The 23,824-nt window shown below is 40.4% G+C and overlaps 1 protein-coding gene across 1 annotated transcript in view; it reads left to right on the top strand.

The window, feature by feature from the left end:
* The first annotated feature begins 2,548 nt into the window (after window positions 1-2,548).
* HGSNAT (heparan-alpha-glucosaminide N-acetyltransferase) overlaps window positions 2,549-23,824 on the top strand; it is a 44,801-nt gene continuing 23,525 nt past the window's right edge. The window contains exons 1-6 of the mRNA XM_027865410.1: window positions 2,549-3,014; window positions 12,581-12,696; window positions 18,749-18,885; window positions 19,106-19,227; window positions 20,150-20,219; window positions 23,641-23,710. Of these exons, the coding sequence (XP_027721211.1) occupies window positions 2,549-3,014; window positions 12,581-12,696; window positions 18,749-18,885; window positions 19,106-19,227; window positions 20,150-20,219; window positions 23,641-23,710 (981 nt within the window). The remainder of the gene's footprint in view (window positions 3,015-12,580; window positions 12,697-18,748; window positions 18,886-19,105; window positions 19,228-20,149; window positions 20,220-23,640; window positions 23,711-23,824) is intronic.

Raw genomic sequence — 23,824 nt, 5'->3', positions numbered from 1 at the left:
CAGAATGGATTGGAGTGGTGATAGAACTGAGGCAGGCAGCTCCACCAACAGGTTATTGCCATAGTCCAAGTGTGGGGTGATGAGGGCCCACTCCAGAGTGGGGGCAGCATCAGAGGAGAGAAGGGAACATGTTAGACAGACATTGCAAAGGTGAAATTGACAGGCTTTAGTACCAGATTAGATATGGGGAGTGAGAGATACTGAGGAGACCAGGATGACTGCTAGGTTGGGAGCCTGAGGGATCTGGAGAATGGTGTTACCCTCGACAGTAATAGGGAAGGAGGGCAGGAAGATAATGAGTTCCATTTTGGACATCTTGTGTTTAAGATGTCTACTGGACATAATACTTTGAGATGTCTGAGAGGCAGCTGGAGATGTAGTAGGATTGCTAGATTTGAGAATCATCTGTGTAGAGATGGTAATTAAATCTATAGGAATATGATGAGATCACCAAATATAGATAGTATAAAGAGATAAAAGAAGAGGACCCAGGACAGAATCCTGAGGGACACCTATCATGAGAGGGCATGATCCAGAGGGGGATCCAGCACAGGAGACAGGAATAGTCTGATAGGGAGGAGGAGAACCAGGAGAGAGTGGTGCCCCAAAAACTTAGAGAGAAGAGAGTATCAGGGAGGAGAGAGTGAGCAGCAGAGGTCAAGGAGAATGAGGACAGAAAAAAGATCATTGCATTTGACAACTAAAAGATCACAGATTACAGCTGAAAGTTTTGTTTCTTCCTCAAAATTTCCCAGAACAATGTCTCACAACTCCTATTTGTATTCTATTTATCTAAATACACACAACTGACTTACCAACAACTACCACTCCCACCTCCCAGAAAGAAAGCTACCTGAGGACTGGACTATGCCATTGTTGTGTCCCTAGCCTCTTGCATTTAGAAATACAATAGCTTACATTGGTGTATTTGTTTAAGATTCACAAGGTGCCTTAATATTTTATATTTCCATTAGATTTTAAGCTCCTTGGAGGGCATGGATTGTCTTTTGTCTTTTTGTATCTCCAGCATTTAGCACCATGCCTGAGGTATAGTTGGTGCTTATGGACTGACACTGAGTTCAAATACGTCCTCAGACTTTTTTTTTTAGCGCTAGGTAAGTCACAACCTCTGTTTGCCTAAATTTCATCTGTAAAACGGAGCTAATAATAGTACCTACTTCCCAGGGTTGTAATGAGGATATAGGAGGTAATATTTGTAAAGTGTCAGGATCCAAGACCAGTTCTCTCTTTTTAGACACCCTGTTCTTCAGAGCTAAAGCCCAGCAAGCAAGCTGTGCCCCGAGACTGGCATAACAATAATCCTTTGCATTCCCAATGAACTTTGCTGCAACTAACTCACAGGACTGATGGTCCCTGAGCTTAGGCAAGCACCAATAGGCCCTGACATGAAGCCCTGCTATGAATGGACTTTTTGTCACTAGACAACCTTGCCTCACTTTGCTGTTGTGCCTCACCCCCACTGCTACACTAGGCTGTTTGATTCTTTATCTAGCCTCAAATATATGAATCAAGGTTTAGCCTCGCTGACTCGGATGTCCTACTGGAGGAGGCCCCGACACATGGGTCTAATTTCTCTCCCCCACGGGAATAAAGAAACTTTTGCTTTAATCTTGGGTGAGCCCTTTGGCATTTTTGGAGTTAAAAGCAGCTGCAAAACCTCTGTGCCTCTTTGGTCATTGTGAACCAGAGTTCACAAAAGTGTTATCTGAGTTTTAGTTATTACTCTTGATTGTCAGACCATCTCTGGAGCGCTGTGTTCAAGTCTCGCAATCACACATTTCAGGAAGGGCACTGACAAGATGAAGGTACTGGACACCGTCTGGGATCCACCATCTGAGGAACTGAAGATAGTTAGCCTTGAGAAGAGAAGCCTTGGCAATTGTGTTATTCAAAGGGGGGTCACGTGGAAGAGGGAGTGCGTTTCTGCCTGGACCTCGGGGCGCAGAACAAGGAGCTATGAGAAGTTCTAGGAGAGGAAGACTTTGGCTCTTCTCAAGAAAAAACAGCTCCAGCAGGGAAGTGGTGGGGCCCTCCCCGGAGGTGTCCGGCGAAAGCCAGATGACTGCACGTCGTGAAGGCCGGGCAGGCTGTCCTCTGCTCCCTTCCACCTACGAGATGCTGCGATGCTAAATGGTACTGGGGCCTTGTCAGTTGTGTCCGGCTCCTCGTGACCCCATCTGGGGTGCTCTTGGCAGGGATACTGGAGTGGTTTGCCATTTCCTTCTCCAGCTCATTTTACAAACGAGGAAACTGAGGCAGACAGGGTGAAGTGTCTTGCCCAGCACACACACACACACACACACACTCACAGCACACCCATACACCCACATAAGCCCGTGGGTTCCATTAGACTGCAATCTCCCCGAGGGCAGCGCCCCTCCCCGGCCGCCCTGCCCCGCCCCACTCGCCCGCTCGCCCCCAGGCCGCGGGGAGGCTGCCCGGCCTCTCCGGCTCGCTCCGCCCCCGCCCTCCCGCCCTCCCGCTCCCCCGCTCCCCCGCTCCCCCGCTCCCCAGCGGCCGGTGACTCATGGCGGAGGCGGCTCCGACGACAGCAGCTCAGCGCAGGGAGGGGGGGGAGGAGACGGCGGCGGCTGCTGGGCCGGGGGGTGACGAGCGGGGCGGGCTCCGCGGCAGAGGCGGCGGCGGCTGCAGAGGCGAGCGGACGTGTGCCGAGCGGGCTCCGCGAGCACGAGCGGGGGCCGCGGCCGGAGCAGCAGCTGCAGCCGGAGCCGGAGCCGGAGCCGGAGCGGGAGGAAGCGAAGGCGGCAGGGCGGCGGCGGCGTGTCGGGAGCCCCGGGCGGCAGCGGCAGCGGCAGCGGCGGCGGCGGACGACGACATGGGCGCTGGGCCGTGGGGCGCGCGCAGGGCGCTGGCGGCCGTGCTGCTGGCCGCCTCGGTGCTCAGCGCCGCGCTGTTGGCCCGCGGGGAGCTCCCGGGCCCGGACACGCAGGAGCAGGAGCGGCAGCTGCAGCTGCAGGAGCAGCAGCCTCGGGGTGAGTGACCGCCTGGGCAGCGCGGCCCCATGCACGCCAGTGCCCCGCTGCGGTCATGCGACTGCATGCGTGCCCGCGAGCGCAGAGCCCACGGCTCCCAGACAGCGCACACACCTCTGCAGCCCCACCGCAGCCCCATACACGGGTCCACACGCCTCCCACGCAGTGTTCACACAGACGTCTCCCAGGCAACACACACATCCGCAGTCCCACGCCAGACACATGCATGTTTGCACACACAGCTCACATGCAGTACACACACAACATACCCCACGTCTCCTAGGCAACACACATCCACAGTCCCACACCAGACACATGCATATTTGCATACACAGCTCACATGCGATACACACACAACATACCCCACGTCTCCTAGGCAACACAGACACCCCAGTCCCACACATGGGTCCACACACCTCCCACGCAGTATTCACACACAACATACCCCACGTCTCCCAGGCAACACACACATCCGCAGTCCCACGCCAGACACGTGTGTGTACAGACAGCTCACACACAACATTCATACAGAAACCACCCCATGCCTCCCAACCACACATACTCAATACACAGGGATCTTCAGTCATACCACTGCATGAATCCCTGACACACAGAATGCACAGCTAACACACACACATCATACACCGGGCCTCCCTGACAACGCACAAAACCAACACGCAGACATCTGCAGTCATACGCCAGAATGCCCCCATCGCACATGACATTCGAAGACACACAACATAGATGCATCTTTTTTAAAATTCATTTTTAAATTTTGAGTTCCAGATTTTCTCTGTCCCTCCAGCCCCTCCCCACTCATCGAGAAGGCAAGCAGTATGATGCCCATTATCCATTCGAAGTCATACCGAATGTTTCCTTATTAGCCACAGCAGACATACATCTGAAATCATATGCCATCCACAAGCATGTGTGTGCACATAGATGTACAACCAGCAGCATTTAGACACAGCAAACATGCACTGCCTCCCCTCCCCACAACACACATCTGCAGTCATACACTAGCTGCATGCACGCCTTCGCATACATACAGCCAACACAGAACATTCAGACACACAGAAAACACACCTGCACATACATGTATTCCCTCCTTTCTTCCCTCCCTCTTCCCCCCCTCCCTCCTTTTTCTTGTTCCTACATCGGTGTTTCTTCCCCTTTCCTGGCTTTCTTTTTTCTCCAGGCTGGACTTCCTGACTCTCTCCCTCCCCATCCCCATTTCTCTAGCTTTGCTCTCAACCCCATCCCACCCCACCCTACCTTTGTTCTCAATTATCCCCCCCTTTTAAGCCTTGGTGAAAAGCAGGGTACTGAATTCCCTTCCTTCCCTGGAGAAAAAGCATCACATTTGAAATCCTGTTAGATGGCAGAACCTCACCCCAACCCAAAGAAAAGCAAAAAATCAAACAAAAAACCCCCACAAACCTCACCTCCAAATGAAAAAAACCTTCCATGCTAAAGGAAAAAAAAAACAAAAAAACAAATCGCTGCTTTTCTTTCTCTCTCTCCTTCCCATATTGGCTGTATGCTTGTCTCCATATGCTTTGTGGATGTAAAAAAAGGAGCGCAATTTACCAGATAATAATACCAGTAAGGTATTGTAGATTCTCTCTCCATCCCCATCCCCATTCTTCTTCCCCACTCCCCTCCCCCATTCTCTTCAGTATTGTCTATTGTTGCACAGTTGATAATAATACTAGCCGTCATTTGTATTACATTTATTATGTCTTCTGATTGACAAATCAAAATTTTGTTTGTGAAATAGGTGCGATTTACCCACAGAGGCTGAAAAAGGATAAATGCCTGGCCCATACTTTGTATCTTCGGAGGCAGAATTTGAAACTAACCAGGTTTTCTATACATTGTCCTCCAGATCCCTAATTGCCTTAAGGTTGGGAGGAATTAGAAGGGAACATTGCCTCCTCCTCCAGGCATCCTGTCTGCCCCCATGAGAACCAATTGTTCCTTGTCCACCTTGTACATCCACCCACCATCAGGATGGAGTGATGGTGACGCAGTAGAAAGGAGCTGGGAGATGAGGAGCTTTGAGAGTCCGATACCCCAGAGCTGACAAAAGCAGCAGGATTTCTGGGTGTTGCAAATTGTAATGTGATGGTGATTGTATAGATTCTTGGGAGAATTTGGAGATGCTCCAGGTGCTTCTTGAATCCTGTATTTTAGAAGAGATGAAGTTCAATGGATGAATGGGGGGAGGAGAGATCACTTACATCCTGGGCTTCTGGTGCCTGACAGGAGTTCCATCATCATCATCATCATCATCATCATCATCATCATCATCATCATCAGAGCTAGCATTTATATAGTGCTTACCACTGTGCTAAGCACATTATGATTAGTATCTCATTTGATCCTCATAACAACCCTGGCAAGTAGTTGCAATTATTGTCCCCATTGTACAGTTGAGGAAACTGAGGCAAACAAACATTAAATGACTTGCCTGGGGTGACACAACTAATAATAATAGCTAACATTTATATAGTGCCAGGCACTCTGCTAAACATTCTACAATTAGTATCTTATTTGATCCTCACAACAACCCTGGGAAGTAGGTGTTATTATTATTCCCATTTTACAGTTGAGGAAACTGAGGCAAACAGGTTAAGTTACTTGCCCAAGTCACACAGCTTATATATAACATATAGTGCCAGGCACTGTGCTGAAACACTATACAATTACTATCCCATTTGATCCTCACAGCAACCCTAGGATGTAGGTATATTTCTTTTTCTTTTTCTTTTTTTTTTTTTTGTTAAGGCAATTGGAATTAAGTGACTTGCCTAGAGTCACACAGCTTGTAAGTGTTACATGTCTAAGGCTGGATTTGAAATTAGGTCTTCCGGACTCCAGTGGCAATGCTGTATCCACAGCGCCACCTAGCTGCCCCTGTCGGTGCTATTATTATCATCCTCATTTTACAGATGGGGAAACTGAGGCAAACGGGGGGGGGGTTGTTTGTTTGTTTGTTTGTTTTTAAGTGACTTGCTTAAAGTCGCACAGCTAGTAAGAGTCTGAGGCTGGATTTAAACTCAGGTCTTCCTGATTCCAGGCTCAATTCTCTGTCACTGTACCACCTCCAGGGCCTTGGTTTTATCCAGTATGATGGGGAATAGGAATTTCAGTGGTATGTATAGGCAACCCCTGGGTGAAGAAACTCCTATCAATTCAGGTTGGTACCTTCTCTTCCACCTAATTAATACTATTAATTAAATCAAAAAATAATAACAAATAATAATAAAATAAATAAAAATTATAAGAGCAGTAAGAATTTAAGTGACTTGCTGAGGTTCACACAGTCTTATACACATAGTATGAGAGATGGAATTTAAACCCAGATTGTCCACACTGCCTTTCATTATTATGAAGAATAGCTAAGTACTGTATGGGGTGACTTTGCAATCTATATGGTATTCATTCAGTCACAGAATTCCATATGAATGCTCAGTGATAATATTGAATAGTGGTGGAGAGCCAACTAAGTCCTAGTCTTGAAATGCAAGACAACAAAAGTAAATTTTGGGCGTTGTCACCTTTCATCCTTCTTGAGCCATAGCCACCCCAAACTATGGTTCCCTACCCCTGGGACATTCACTAAAGTTTATCAAAATCTTTGCTAACATTAACTGCTTTGCTTTTTTTTGCATAAAGTTTTAAAAAATACTTTTGTTAAATATTTCCCAATTACATTAAAAATGTTTAACATTCAGTTTTAAAAATTTTGAGTCCCAAATTATTTCCCTCTGGCCCCTCCCCCACTCCTTGAAAAGGCAAGCTATATTATCTATATTATCTCTTTATATTAAGACATCTTATTGTGTATGTGAAGTCATTTGACATAAACTTTTACCATTTTCTCCAAAGTCACATGTTTTTAATTCCTTGCTTAGAAGACCCATCCAATTCATCAGACAACAGAGTACGAAGTGCTGGGAACTGTCAGTTTGGATCTTTGATATCATAAGTCAATCAATCAGGAATTATTTATTAAGTACTTACTAGATTCTAAGTACTGTGTTAAACACCGGAGATTGGAAAAAAAATGATGCCTGCCCTCAAGGGGCTTACATTTTAATGAGAGACATAAAACATATACATTAATAGTTCCATACTAGATGGGTAACTCTAACCCTAACCCTAAACCCTAGTCCTAACCCTTACTCTTAAGTGACTTGCTTGCTTTTGATGGGCAGGAAGTTTGGAACCCAGATCTCTCTGTTTACTAGGTCATGCTTCTGTCTACCAAACCAGGCTACCTCTCACCTTGCACAAAATAGGTGTTTAATAATTGTTTGTTGAATTGAATTGAATGAATTAATTTTGAGACCCAGAGGGATCATTTGGTATCACTAATTCCATCGGGGCTCACTTATGGTCTTCCAGTATAATTCTTTAATTACAGATTCTGGTAAAGACCATTCAAGACCACCCTTTTTATTTGTTTATTATCATTTATTTATCATCATTTTATAATTTTATTTGAATGGCAGAAGTCATTGGCACTAGACAGGAAAAAAAGGACATACTGATAAGATGATATCTTTACTTTACCTGCCCATCCCTCAGTTCAGGCACTGATGAATGGGGAAATAACCCACTGGGTAGACAGGGCCTGGATAATACACAAATTATGTAATTGATTGTAGAAAGAGAGGCAACCTAAAGTCAAGAATAAATGAATGAATCAATGAGTGAAAATCATTTAGTAAGAGCTTATAACATGTTATCTCCTTTTTATGTGTTGTGTTTCTCCATTAGAATGTCAGCTCCTTGAGGGCAGGGACTATCTTTGTACTTCTGTTTGTAATTCCCTGTGCCTGGCATATAGTGAGGCTTAGTAAAATACTTGCTGACTTGACAGTTTGTCAAGCACTGGAGAGATGGTACCTAAGCTAGATACTCCAGGCTCTCAAAGATCTTGCATTATCATTGGGGGAAGCCACCCAGGGTTTGCCAGGGAAGGGTGGCTTTTTTCTTTTGGTTTGTTTGTTTTTTTGGCGAGGCTACTGGGGTTAAGTGACTTGCCCAGAGTCACACAGCTAGTGAGTTATGTGTCTGAGGCTGGATTTGAACTCAAGTTCTCCTGACTCCAGGGCCTGTGTTCTATCCATCCCCCAGGAAAGGTGTTTTGGTCTGAGAAGTCAATTGGATAGCCAGAAGTTGACTGCGGGGGTGTATGGCTGGATGGAATATGATTAGTGATCTGGGCCAGCCTGATATATAGCAGGCCAGGGCAGGAATTCCAGAGATGAATGAACCTAAGTTTCCTGGGCATAATCAGTGGAAGCAATAATGATGATAATAGCTAACATTTATATTGCTCCTTAAGGTCTGCAAAAATGTTTTTCATGTGTTATCTCATTTGACTCTGTATTTAAATCTTGCCTCCAGAACTCAACTGCCTGTCTTACAAGGAGCTAGTCTTTCAGCCTGCAAAATGGGTATTATCACATTCCTGTAGTAACCAGTTCTTAGGGTGTTGTGGGAATCAAATAAAATGAAGAAATATAGATTACTTTTCAGCAGTCTACCTTATGAAATTATATAAATGTCAGTGATTGTTGCCTTATTACCAAGAAAATAGACTCAGAGAGAAAGGTGGAGGTAGGAAATTTTCTCTTTGAGCGTGTGATGGACAGCCAGGTGCCACAGTAGACAGAGCACTGGTCCTGGAGTCAGGAAGACCTGAGTTCAGATTTGGATTCAGACACTTCATAGCTCAGGTAACTAGGTGGCCCAGTGAATAGAGCACTGGTGCTGGAGTCAGGGAGACTCATTTTCCTGAGTTCAAATCTGACCTGAGACACTTAACTAGCTGTGTGACCCTGAGCAAATCACTTAACCCTGGTTGTCTCAGTTTCCTTATCTGTAAAATAACCTGGAGAAGGAAATAGCAAACCAGTCTAGTATCTTTGTCAAGAAAACTCCAAATGGGGTCATGAAGAGTTGGACATGACTGAAATGACTGAATAACAACTTAACTAGCTATGTGGCTCTAGATAAGACACCAGCTGCCTCAGTTTCTTCATTTGTATAATGGGGATGATAATAGCACCGATCTGTCTCAAGGTAGTTTTAAGGATCAAATGAGATAAGTGCCTGGCATATAACAAAGTCTTGGGTACCATCTCTCCAGTGCTTGACAAACTGTCAAGTCAACAAGTATTTTACTAAGCCTCACACATTAATTCATTGGTGAAATGACTAGACCTAAAGAGTAGTTACTAATGGATTGATTATGCCAACTTGGGGGAAGATCTCTAGTGGATCTGTCTTTTGGTCCTATGTTGTTGAATATTTTTATCAGTGACTTGTATGAAGGCATGGAAGGCATCCTTACCAAATTTGCAGATGACACAGAGCTGGGAGAATGACTGATACACTGGACCACAGAGTCAATACCCAAAAAGATTTTTGTGGGTTGAATGATAGGCTGAATTTAATAAAATAATATTTGATTGGGAAAAATATAAAATATAAAGCCTTAGCTTTGGGTTCCAAAAATCAGAGTAACAAATATAGAACAGTGGAGTTTGTGGTTAGGTGACAGTTTTTATGAAAATATAATAGGAGATTAATGGACTGCAAATTTAGTCTAATTAGCTGGTCATGGTAAGCTAATGAGGGCTTAAGCTGCATTAAGAGGTACATCAATAAAACATTTTTAAAGCTCTGAAATCTTACCATATTACACCACACACACACACACACACACACACACACACACACACACACACCCACCCCCTACTATGTCACAGAGGAAATCCTTACCAGTAGTCAGACCTTGCTTGGAACATCCTTTACCCCTGCTCTGTAATTAATACAGCTAGGTGGCAAAGTGGATTGAATTGTGGACCTGGATTCAGGAAGATCTAAGAAAAAGTCCTATCTTGGATACTTACTGCCTTAACCTATGCCTCAGTTTCCTCATCTGTAAAATGACTGTAATAATAACCCCTACTTCTCAGGGTCGTTGTTGTAAGAATAAGATTTGTAAAGCACTTTGCAAAAATCAGTTAAATGGTAACTATTATTATTCCTTAAAGGAGAATTTGGAGAGATTTTCCACAGAAGTGCCACAGTAAGGAGAGGAGTACCACAGAAAGATAGAAATGAGGTTGGTGACCAAAGACAAAAGGAATTGATTCTATTGGACAAAAATGCAGCCAATGACCATCTGTTCTCAGTCTATACCAAAGACCTAAGAGGAAATTAACTTAAACTACAGAATCTGGGATTTAGAAGAGATACAAAGAAGAATTTCCTAATGGCAGTTTTTAGTAACTGAAGGAGTCCTTGGAGGCTTCTCTTGAAGACTTACTCTCAGAACTGTGATGGAATAGATTTTTACCTCTCTTGGATAGATTTGGCATTGTTTTCTGTCTTGGAAGCAATATGTTTAACATGTTTTTGCAAATATATATATATATATATTTCCCCCCTCCAATTACATGTAAGAACAGTTTTAACATTTGTTTTTCATTTTTTACCTCCTTCCCTCCTCCCTGCCTCTTCCTGAGAGGGTAAGCAATTTGATGTGTTATATATGTGCAATCATATAAAACATACTTACATCTTAGAATATCTTTGTTAATGAAATAGGTGTAAGATGAGACTTTGTTGTATGTTGAAACAAGCACTGGACTTGGGGGCAAAGAAAATAGGTTTGAGTCCCGTATTTTTCACTTTCTTAGCCATTCGACCTTTAACTTTTCGTTGCCTCAGTTCCCCTTTCTGTAAGATGAGGATAATCACATACTCTCTTCCTCATAGGATTGTTGTGAGAAATAAGTGTAAGAATGTCTTGCTATAAAGCAGTATAAAATATAAGCTATTATTATTATTATCCCTCTTATAAAATTATTGGTTTAAATGTCAGATGAACCACTTTCTTTGGACTCATTAGCTCTACTTTACTTGGCCTTTATGCCGAGTTCACCAAAAGAAAATTGTTTGTATACAGAGCAAGCCCCTACCTAGAGAAACTGGAGTTTGAATCCCCCCTCTGCTGTTAACTACAAGTTTGTGACTCCAATAAGTCACTTCCCTGAACCTCAGTTTCCCTCCATGTAAATGAGAGAGATTGTTTGCTGATAGCAACAGTAAGTCATAAGCATATGAAGGCAGGGAGCCATATTGATTTATCAAGCAGTGCATGCCGATTGCCTAACAAATCAGGGCAGACCTCTTCAGCTTAGGCCTAGACCCTTAATACAGGGGGAGATAGACTAATTAAAAATAGTTGATCAAATAAGGCCAATTAATTAAAAGGAACCTACAACATTAGGTGATTTGATAAAGATTAGGGACTTTGCAAGTTGGGAGGGGAAGAGTGAACAGGTGTAGTTCCCTGAATTCAGAAAAGGAGGTGTCCCACTTCCCCCGAGTGTCTGTGAACAATCAAAGGAACATGGAAACAATAACTGATTGATCAGTATGGGGCCAGTTTTCAGATAAGATATATGGGTTGCTTGAGATGTACAACTGTGAGAAAACTCCTTGCATTGATCTTTGGATCTGACTGAGTTTCTGGTCAGCGTAACCTAGATCCTTAGTTAAGGGTCTCTAAGTAACCGTAGGGGTGGACCGGCTTCCCAGCCGCACACGCAATTGAATAAACTTTTCTTACAAGACGGAATCTGGACTAGACTGGGGTGGGGAACCTGCAGCCTGGAGGCCACAGCTAGGTCCTTGGCTGCAACCTTTTGCCTGCGTCCAGATTTTACAGAACAAATCCTTTTGTTAAGGGAATTTCTTCTGTGAAGTTTGGATTCAAAGGGCCACGCTTGAGGACCTAAAGGGCTACAGGTTCCCTACCCCTGGACTAGACTCATAATTGAATAGAAAGGGAACTGAGCTCGCTTCAGAGTTGAGTCACAACATGGAGTCAGCGTGGTTCACTCAGTTCCCACCATTAACTGCTTGCTGTCCTAATGCCCTTCAGTTCCCTCATTATGAATCTGATTTCAACTTTCCTTTCCAGGACTATGTTATATATTACTCAGCTTCATTCCAGCCATATTGGACTACAGTCTGTTAATGGACTTCCACATTCCGTCTTCCACACACATCTTTCATCCCTAGAATGTCCTCCCCATTTCAGCCTCTCAGAATACCCTGTCTTTCTTCATGGCACAGCTTGGGCCCTAACTCCTTCATGAAACTTTCTTTGAAACTCCCTTCCATTTCCCTTCTCTATTAGTCAACACTTGCGCTCTCTCTCTGCACATTATATTTAATTATATATGTATATTGTACCCGTCCATGTAAGAATGCAAGCTCCTTGAAGGCAGAAATGATTTTTTAAAAAAATTCATGGAACATAGGACAGTGCTTAACTTATAGTAGGGTCTTAATAAATGTTAAATTGAAGTATAAAACGTGACAGGAGATCCAAAGGCCTAGGTGATGGAGGAAGAGTCTCAGAATGAATTTTGAAAAACCACTAGTTTGGAGCCAACATTCTAATTTGTATACCTTTTCTGGAAGAATAGCTTTAATTTGCATTATTTTCTTTCTGTCTTAATTGGTACCAGATATCAACAAAAGAAAGCTCCCAGAGTTGAAGATGGATCAGGCATTATTAATTATCCACAATGAATTTCTTCATGGAGATTTGAATGTCTACTGGCTTTCCGACCATTGTTATCAAGTAAGCATGTTCTTAATTTATATTTTATTTTAGGCAAATGCATTCTAATTCCTGATGCCTCTTACACCCATACAACTCTTTTCCTAGTTTTTTAAAAAGAAAGGTGCTATGGTACAATAGAAAGATTTTGAGGGCAAGAAAACTTGGGTTCAAATGTTGCTTTGTAATTCGAAGGGAGGAATCAGTATCACAATGCTAACTACACTACAAAGGTGTAATTAGCAAAACAGTTTGGGAATGGGTTAGAAATAGAGATTGATCAGTGGAACTGATTAAGTACACAGTACGTTGAAACAACAGTAGCCTTATTTTTGATAAACCTGAAGATCCTAACTGTTGGGGAAGAACTCACCACTTGACAGAAACAATTTGGAAAACTGGAAAGTTGTCTGGTGGAAGCTAGCTATAGACCAACATATTCCAAATGGGTACATGATTTAGATATAAAGGGTAACGTCATAAGGAAATTAGAGGGACATGGGAATTACCTGTCAGATTTATGGATAGTGGAAGAAATTTATGACCAACCAAGAGAAAGAGAAGTTCACAGGAAGTAAAACAGTTTTGATTATGTAAAATTTAAAAGGTTTTCCACAAACAAAACCTAGCTGAAAATTAGAAGAGAAGTAGGAAATTGGGGGAAAAAAAATCTTTGTAGCAAGTTTCTGTGATAAGGTCTCATTTCTAAGGTATATAGTGAACTGATTCACATTTATAAGAATAAGAGCCATTCCCTGATTAGATAAATGGTCAAAGGACATGAGTAGACAGTTTTCAGTGTAAGCCATCAATAGCCATATGAAAAAATGCTCTGAATCACAAGTAATTAGAGAAATGCAAATTAAAATAACTCTGAGGTTCTACCTCATGCTCATCAGATTGGCAAAATTGACAAAAAGGAAAAATGACAAATGCTGGAGGGGCTCTGGAAAAATAAGGTACACCAATACACTGTTGGTAGAGCCATGAACTGGTCCAGCCAGCTTTGTGGAAAACAATTTGGAACTGTGGTTCAAAAGTTATTACACAGTGTATACCCTCTGATCCAGCAATACTGTTACTAGGTCTATACCCCCAAAGACATCAAAGTAAGATTTAAGGGACACATATATACAAAAATATTTATGGCAATTCTTTTTGTGGCAAAGAATTAGAGATAGAGGAGGTGCCTGTAAGTTGGGAATGGCTGAACAAGTTATGATATATGAATGTGATGGAATATTATTGTTCTATAAGAAATGTTGAAGAGAAAGGTTACAGAAAAACCTGGGAAGACTTATGAACTGATGCAAAGTGAAGTGAACAGAAACAAGACAACAATTTATACAATAACAACAATTTTGTAAAGATAGTTTTGAAAGACAGTAACTTTTTAAAAATTTAAGTTATATTTTATTTTTAGTTCCAAATTCTTTCCCTCCCTCCCCTACCCATTTAGAAGGCACAAAATATAATACTTATTATATATATGAAGTCATACAAACGTATTTCTGCATCGGCCATGTTCTGAAGCAAACAAAAAAAAGCAAGAAAAGCAAAGAAAGGAAAAAAATTATGCTTCAGTCTTCACTCTGAGACCATCAGCTCTCTTATCTGGAGGTGGACAGTATTTGACATCATGAGTCCTCTAATAGTTGACTGGCCCCATCTCTGTTCCTCACACACAATATGTCATCTTTAAACTCCATGCCTTTGCATGGGGAACTGACTGTCCTCTATGTGTAGGGATGAACTCCCTCCTTACACAGCCTCATGTTCCATCATCTTCAGGAACCCTTTTCTTATCCCCCCAAATGCTAGTGCTCTCCCTCCCAAACTACTTTGTATTTAACTAACTTGTATATATTTAAATTTATACTTATGGGTTTTATGTATTTTTCCACGTACTAATTGCTTCCTTCATTAGGATGTAAGCTCCCTGTGAATAGGAATTGTTTAATTCCTTGTACTTGTATCCTCAATGCTTAGCTCAGTGCCTTGCACGTAGCTGATTCTTAATAAATATTCAATTGATTAGTTGATAAGTACTTTTTTACATGTGTACATGTGTGTTTTGTGAGTATCTTGTATATACTTCTATGTTTAAGCTGCATATAAATTCCTTGAGAGCCAGGATCATTCTATTTTTGTTCTCTGCATCCTCAGCTCCAGACACTTTTAATAAATGCTTGTTGGCTGATTGGTAGATTGCTGTATCCAACTCAGTGATTATAATATTTAGCAACACCAGGCCAAGCATAGGTCTCTGGGAGACTTCCTTTCAGATTGACATTGAAACCTTAATTAATGACCATTCCTTGCCTACAGCCATTCAACCACTTCTAAATCTTCCTAATTAGATTGTGTCTCTGTCTTTTCCACGAGAATTTTATAAGATAATTCATTAAATGCTTTGCTAGAATCTAGGTAAACTAGCATTGCTCTTCATTACCAGTCTAGAAACCTAATCAGAAAAGGAGATAAGGTTAATCTGGTATGACTGAACCTGCTCTTGATAAAGTTTTTTTTGTTTTGTTTTGGTGAGGCAGTTGGGGTTAAGTGACTTGCCCATGGTCACACAGCTAGTAGACATCTGAGACCAGATTTGAACTCAGGTCCTCCTGACTCCAAGACCTGAGCTCTATCTATTGTGCCACATAGCTGCCCCTCTTGATAAAATCTTGATGGCTTTTTTAATGATTGATTACTGCCTCGAGGCCTCAGGTTCCCCACTCCTGATTAGACTTTGCTACTCTACTTCTCACCATAGATTGGTTGGGGAGTTGCTTTGTGTAACCCATTGGTCTCTTCAGAAAACCCCCTCATTAACATTTGAATTGTTTTTCTTTTGTGTCTTCAAAATTTCATTTTTGAGAACTTTGCCTCTCCAGGGCTTACTTCTTCCTCTGTAAAGTTTTAGACTATGGGATCCCACCTGTTTTTTTTCCCGCATCCTTTGAAATCTACCCTAAGATCTAAGGTCTTCTCACTTTCCATTCCTTCTCTGTCACAGAATTTAAGCTACAATGGGACTTCCTCACAAGGTTCTCATCACCCAGCAACCAATTCTTGTTGACAAAAATCAGATCCGGAATAGAATTTCCCTCTTTTTTTTTGGGTTCTTATTCCTTTTGAAAGATAACATTATCTCTAAGGCAAGTCAAGAAATTAACTACTCTGTTTTTGTTCAGCCTGTGTACCGATTATTGAAGTCTTCCATCGCTGTTCTGTCATGTGTCTTGTGAGTTTCATGTCATAGTAACAACAATGACACTGCCATGGTCAGTGTGCTAGATTTTAGGTAGAGCAGAGGTTTTAATTAAGAAGAATAGCTTCCATTCTCCAAAAATATCATGTCTTGCATTTCTTCGTTGTATCTAGGTTGGCAGTAATACTGTTGTTCAGTCATGTCTGACTCTTCATGACCCCATTTGGGGTTTTCTTGGCAAAGACATTGGAATGGTTTGCCATTACCTATTTTGCCATTTTACAAATGAGGAAACAAAGCAAACAGGATTAAGGGACTTACCCATGTCACAGTTAGTAAGTATCTGAGGCTGGATTTGAACCTAGGTTTTCCCCAATCCAGACCTGCTGATCTATCATTGCGCTGCCTACTTGCCCTGGTAGTAATACATTCAGATGGCTTCTGTTTAATCTAATGATGGTCTTTGCCCCAATTCTCCCTGTTGGGCTTCTTGAAGGTTTCTGAATTTCCTCTCAAGATTCTGATCTTCCTGATATACTGTGTTGCACTACCCACCTCTCCTCCCTGACTTTTTACTTAGGTTGTTTCTTTTGAATAAGATAGACTTTCCCAGAGCCATATTCTAGTCATGAATTTTATTCCACCAAGTCTCAGTGTTACTTATTAAGTTAAATTTTCCTCTTTGCATTAGCATCATTGGCTTATTTTGTTTATTACCCATACTTTGTACATTTTTTTAAAAAGATATGAGACTGCGAGCTTTATTACTTTTCTTTTTTTCCCTCGATTCTGTCCTCGGTGAATTTCTGAATGTATCTCTCGGTATATTTTTTTCTGTATTTTGTCTACTCTCTATGGTATCTTGCTTGGTGACGATGAATCAGCAGTTTTCTCCTTCCCTCTCTCTTCCTTTTAATTTTAAAGCCCTTTTCATTAAATTTGCAAAACTTCAAGCAAATAGATTAATTCTAGCACGTTAGGTATTCTCCATCTCTGGCCAGGAGATTGCCGTTCTTATATTTTAAGCCATGGTCTAGAGATTCAAATCTCATTCTTAAATCCCATCTTCTTAATCAACTGTATATTCACTTCCCAATTCTGCCTTCCTTTTCTGAAGCCCTTGCCTTTGGGGACAAGAGTGATGAAAACAGCACCTAAGGTTTTCCACTCTGAATTTTATAACCTTTAGTAATGTGTCCAGATTCCTCTTGGCAATATAATTTGTGCCCAAATTAATCACCAGAAGTAGGTAGCAATTATCACATTTGACAAGACATCCTTTATTATGTCTTGGATATGTGATCTGAGGAGGCAGCAAAAGCAGATTTCTGCTGTTGTTATCAGGTCAACCAATAGTTGCCTTAACACCTGTCAGCAATGAGTCGCTATCTCTTCCTCCTTTTCCCCTTCCCGTCTTCTTCCTGTGACCCTTACTGGCTGATCTTTGATTTCACAGTCTTTATTTATCCACACGTATTCACATTATCAGTCCCTGGGGAACAGACTTCCTCTTCAGAATGTCCATCCTTCTCCCCTTTGGGAGTTTCATCCAAATTCCAAATCATATAATATGCTTCTGGGTATCTTTATAGTAAGGTCTTATTTCTGTATTTCTATTCTCAACTGCCTTTTTTTTTAAAGTAAAAAATGTTTCTATGGAAAAATGAAATACTATATTTCAAAATGTGTAAGTAACTGTGTATGGTTGGGGGTAGTTTAAGAGAATTCAACAGATACTGTTCTCTTCATTGGAAACACTTAGATGAAAACAAGACACAGTGGACGAAATTAAAGTCAGGTCTTTTTTAGTTTGATGTTAAAGTCCTTTAAGAGTGTGTGTGTGAGAGAGAGAGAGACTAATAGTCATATGTATATGTAGTCAAAAGGTATGAAGAAACATTTCTCAGAGGAATTGCATTTCTCAGAGGAAATCACATGAATGAATGCTCCAAATCAGTAATAATAAGAGAAATACAAATCAAAATAATCCTGAAGCTTCACTGTATACCCTGCAAATTGGCAAAAATTGGGAATAGTCAATGTTGGACGGATTGTGAGAAACACACAAATACATTGTTGGTGGATCTGTGAAATGGTATAATCATTTTGAAAAGCAATTTGGAAAAAAAGAAGAAAAAGAAAAGTAATTTGGAATTATGCAAATAAAGTGAATAAAATATTTATATCCTTTGAATCAGAGACCCCATTATTGGGCTTATACCCAGGGAAGCCATCAATAAGAAGAAACTTTCTATACATTCCAAAATATTTGTAAGTAGCATCTTTTGTGACAATTAAGAATTGAAAACAAAGTAGGTGCCCATCAATTGGGGAATGACTAAAATAATTGTGGTACATAAATATAATGGAATATTCCTGTGTTGTAAGAAATGATGTGTGTGATGAGTACAGAGAAGAATGGAAAGATCTCTATGAACTGATGCAGAGTGAGCAGAGGCAAGAAAACAACATACACATTAATTACAACAGTGTAATTGAAGGAACAATGTGGCAAAAATTTAAAAGTGACTGCAGCAAAATTTTAAAGATCCAGCCAGACTTGAATGAAGAGATAGGAGATGACACCCCCCAACCTGCCCCTTTGTGAGGGTGGAGTCTCTGCAGGTGTTACACACATTATTGCACATGTTGTCAGACTTTTCCAGTGTATTGATCAGTTGAGCTGGTTTTTTTTTCCTCTCTAAAAAATACTATTTGTCACATGGGATGACTCTCTGGGAGGGGGAGAAGGAGGTATACATGAGACAACTCTGATGCAAGAAGACATCAGTAAAAACTTTTTCAGAAGGCAGCAGACTTCAAAAATCCCCAACTCCCTTCCTTCTTGTGCTTCTATTTTTATAGTGCTTGTATCAGTTTCTGGTGTCCGTTCCAGTGAGTCCAAAACCTGGACACCCTAGCATTGCAGCTGTTGCAGTGAGCTCTCAGCACCCTGTCACCCTGCTTCTAAATGATACCTTGGAAAAGAAAGAGATTTGCCGGTCTGTACCTCCTTTGATGTTGACCTATCTAAATAAAATCTACATTTTCTCTTCACCCTCCTCATACCTTTTTCCTTCCCTTTCAAACGCATCTCCATACTGTTCTTGGTCTCCAGCAGTCATACCCCTCTGCAGTGAACATATTTGTCAAATTCCAACTCGGTTTCTAACCTTCCTTTCTTTCTTTTTAATTGTTGTTATTTTTCCCAATTCTTTGTAGGATACATTATGTTTTTGGAGAATTTGGAAACTATTCTCTCTGGGTAAAACCTCACTATGGTAGTATCAACCAGATGTCCTGTGACATGGTCGTCAATGAAAATCCGGTCAACAGCAATCTTCGTATGTACCCATTTGTTGATTATTTAACTTAGTCTGAAAATGTTTTCAGTTTTGGGGTGCTGTTTGGAAAGAGTAGTAGCACACAGTATTTCTTGGGTAATTAAAAACCCAAACTATAGAGCTCATCTCAGAGCATTAGGGACAACGTAACATGGTGGATAGAGTATTGAACTCGGAGCAAGAAAGGCCTGGGATCGACTCTTCCCTCAAATATTTATTAGCTCTGTTACCCTGGGCAAATGATTTTTAATTATTTTAAATTAATTAATTTAATTAATACCTTTGAGCCTCAGTTTCCTCATTGGCAAACAAGGGATGATAATATCACTTATCCCAGGGTTGTTGTGAGCATCAAAGGAGATGATATAGGAAAAGTGCTTTGAAAATCTTAAAGTGCTTCATAATTTGTCAGCTATTGTTGTTAATAAGGTTTTTTGGTTATATCAGATTTTTAGTGAAAAGTGAGTGGAATTTTCGTATTAGTTGCCAAGCTTAGGCACAAATAGGCCCAAAAAGTCAAGCACAGAAATTTCAAAATAGGAGCACTGGACCAAAGGAAAACCTTACCTTGCTTTAGGATTAGGATAAAGAGGCTGCTCAGAATCTTTCCTCCTCTGACAATTCTGGAGGTAGAATTTGTCATCCAGACGCATTTATTAGTTTAGCTGCATGTCAAGTGAGTAAACTGTGGAGCTATGAGGCATTAATAAGTAGATTTCACACCCTTCCTTTTTCTGCATTGCTTGTAGGAAATTTAGCATAGAAATGTGGGGTTCTCCCCCCAGTAACATTTTATCTTGCAGTTTTTCTAGCAATGCTTTATGCCTCTTGTAAACTAAAAGTAATTTTATGGATTACAATGATATCACTCTTTATAATGTTGACCTTATTTGTGATGGTATTCTTCTTTTTCTTCATACAGCTATCTACATTGCATTCCTTATTTATATAGCAATCCTCATTTCCTCGTCTGTAGGAAATTTCTTTGTGAAGTAAGTAGAAATTGTTGGGGGTGGGATAAAGCAGAGAACTGGAGAAAGTGGATCATGGCATATTTTGTACATTTCTTTTTTTTCTTTTTTTATTAATTTATTTTGATTTATCAATAATCACTTCCATATGCTTTTGAGTTTAAAATTTTTCTCCCCTTTCCTCCCCACCACCCTCCCCAAGACAGCGCACGATCTGATATAGGCTATACATATACATTCCTACTAAACGTATTTTCACATTAGTGATGTTTTAAGTAAGAATTAGAACCAATAGGAGGAACCACCAGAAAGAGGAAACAAAACTCAACAGAAGAGAAATATTTTGTTTATTTATAAAGGCTTATTTTCACCCAGTTATTTCCTAACAGAAGGCATTATACTTTGTACAGAGCTGTAAGTGATCTCTGGGAATTTTAGGAGGTGGCTCCCAGGTTTGAAAAAAACAAAAAACCTAACCACTTCATCATCTTTCTTCTCTGGTGCTAAGCTTCCTCACCCACATCTTCCCTGCTGCCAATGTTTCACACCTGAGTAGTATGGGAAAAGAGACTGGACTTTTCATATCTCATTGCTTTATTCTTGGTTCTTTTTCCTAGTTAGTGTTAGGGTAGAAAGTTTACTGTTCAGTACTTTGTGGATAGTGATTTTGACTTTGTGTTAGGATGATTTGGGGTTCTAGGAGGGATCAAAAAGATCTTGAGAAGGGGTGAGAATAAGAGGAGTGGTCTTGAGAAAAAATGAGAAGGGAAGAATAGGGAAAGAGAAAAAGGGCAATTTCAAAACTTGAGATATTTAGCTTGGAATTTTAATAAATACTGTGTCTTCCAAGTTGAAAAGAAGCTTATTTTGCCTAAATTCCAAATAGAATTTTTGTCTCACAAGGTCAGTACTGACCTTCTCTTGTCAGAACAAGGGACCAGATTTGGTGTAACAAAAATCTCGTGACTCTCAGGTGCACTGAAGCCTTTAAATCCATAAAGATGTAAAATAGTCTAGGAATGTCATAAAGAAGAACAAATTCTAATTCCTGTTCTACATAATATAGAAGAATAACACTCTTTAAATGATTTCATGGAGGAAAAGGAGAAAAAAGGGAAAAGCTGAAGAGGAAGTAACCAAAAGGAATGCAGGTATAGCTCACTCTACACAACAGACAGAGCTTCTGGAAACTTGGTGGTGAATTACATTCTTACGTATCAAACACACTTGGGATTTGGGATCTTAAAAAGTTGCAGGCATTTTTATAATGCAAAAATTGTATCCTAATATATGTTTCCTTTTGGTATATGTAAATTGCTTTGTGATCATAAGGTATAAGACAGATGCAATATCATTATTACTAAGTTCATATTTTTTTTCATATTGCATTTGGTGTGTATGCAATTAAGTATGAACCAAGATAATATGTAAACGAGTCAAAGGAGAAATCCAGAAAGAATTATAATAAAAATCTTAGGATAATCGCATTATATTCTTCCCTTCAAGATAAGATTTGCCTTTCCAATCTTCCTTTAAATGAATATACATCAGAGAAGGTTAACTCTCTTACCTGTTATAACCTTTAGTGTGAATGATGCTTTTTAAAGAGATAGCTGACCAAGAGAAGGTCACTACAAGAATAAGACAATGTTGTGTGATGTAGAGAGTACTGGAATTGGAGTCCGAGGGCCTTGGTTCAAATCTTGATGTGGTCAGTCACTTAATAGCCACGTGACCTTTGGCAAATCACTTACATCCCTGGACTTGATTTTCCTCATGTGAAAATGAGAGGCTTGGACCAGATGACCTTGGAGGTACCTACATTCTGAGTCCTTGACCCTATGAGCTTACCTCCTTGTGGGAATGGTGAACGATATGAGTATGAATCTTTGAAAAATAATTTGATTTATGAGTAGATGATAGGATAAGCACTTCCTGTTCCAACTTTTTTTAGTGGAAAATGATGGCCTATTTATCATATAGTCCTCTTGTGATTTGACTCTCAAACAGAATCATGAAAGGGACGTGAAGGCAATCAGCAGAAGTAGGTAGTAGATACCAGTCTTGAGAGATTCTCCGTTAGGTCTTAGATGTATGGCGTGGGAAGACATCAGATCTCTCTACTGTTGTTATCAAGTAGACCTGTAGTAACCTTGATTCCCCTCAGCAAAGAATCACCAATTCCTCTTTCTTTCTTCTTCCTGTGACCATTTGCTTTTGGGGAATGGGTGTTTCCCTATGTGTAAAGGAGAATCAGAAAATCATCCTAACTTCCCTTTTTTAAATTAAGTTTTTCCTTTTTATTAGGAGCTTGACAAATATTGAAACATGAACGTTTCCGTATACAAAGAGAAAAAGAAGGTGGTATTTGAGACTGAACTTCAATTACAGTTTTTAAGTGTGTAGTAAATTTGATGAAAGTAACAAAGCTGCCTTGCTTTTCTGTGTACCTTTCTGAACTCCATTCTGCTCCCTCTTGTGGTTTTTGAATGTTTCAATGACTTCTATTTCAGTTCCTTTTTTTTTTTGTATTATTATCACAAACCACCAATACTCCCTCCTTACACCTTCCAACTCCTCAATCCCCCAATAAAAGCTTTCCTTTGTAATTAATGTGGTTAAGCAAAACAAATTGACACATTGGCCGTACCTCATTCTGTACCTCTAATTCATCTCTTAATATGAATCTCAGGTTTCTCTAAATCGTATCATTTTCATCTATTTCTTACAGTAGAATAATATTCCATTATACTCATTTACCATAATTTTCTCAGCCATTCTTCAAGTGTTGGGAATCCACTTAGTTTCTAGTTCTTTGTGCATTAATATTATCTATGTGAATCATTTCTTTTTGTCTTTGACCCCTCAGGGCATATGTGCATAAAAGGGCATGCATATTTTAGTAACTTTGGGGGGGGGCATAGTTCCAAATTTCTTTTTAGAATCATTGAACCAATTTACAGTTCCACCAACAGTGCATTATTGTGCCTTTACTCCTATTGCACCTCCAACAGTTACCATTTTCATTTTTTGTTGTGTTGTCCATCTGATGGTTGTAAGATGGAGTCATTTTACTGACTTCTTTTAATTATTCATTAAGGTCTATTTAACTCTTTTTCATAAGATGATGAGTTAAGTAGAGGTGGGTAGATGATCGATGAAAGAAAACATATTTGGAAATCTTATGTTGACTGAACATCAAAGATGTCAGCAAAATTTGTATAAAACATGAATGCTTATGGGAAGCATGAATTTCATTTTTTCTTTAACATGATAAAGTCATGTACTTTTGTGAAAGATTTCTTCTCACCTCATTTTGAAGAAGAATTATCAATAATTTCAAACTCTGCCTTGTTATGTCTTAATATGAATTAATTTGATAAGGGGGTATCATTTTAAGAAAAATAGAGTTTGCCAACAGGGAACGTTCATTTGTTTACAGACTTGATCCTGTTCGGAATTGGCTGTACAAAAAAATGAATCCCAGAGAAACTGATCGTCTCATTAATTCTGTGAGTAACTGGAATGTATCAACTTAAGAGTCTTTACCTCTCTTCTACAAGATTTAGAATTTTTCACCCTCAAATGTAATCATTATTGCTTCTGCTTTAGTGGTTCTTATCCAT

Source organism: Vombatus ursinus, unplaced genomic scaffold, assembly GCF_900497805.2.
Source record: "Vombatus ursinus unplaced genomic scaffold, bare-nosed wombat genome assembly UNPS02014778.1, whole genome shotgun sequence".
In the NCBI taxonomy this organism is placed as follows: domain Eukaryota; kingdom Metazoa; phylum Chordata; class Mammalia; order Diprotodontia; family Vombatidae; genus Vombatus; species Vombatus ursinus.
This window is presented reverse-complemented; position numbering and strand designations above follow the sequence as displayed.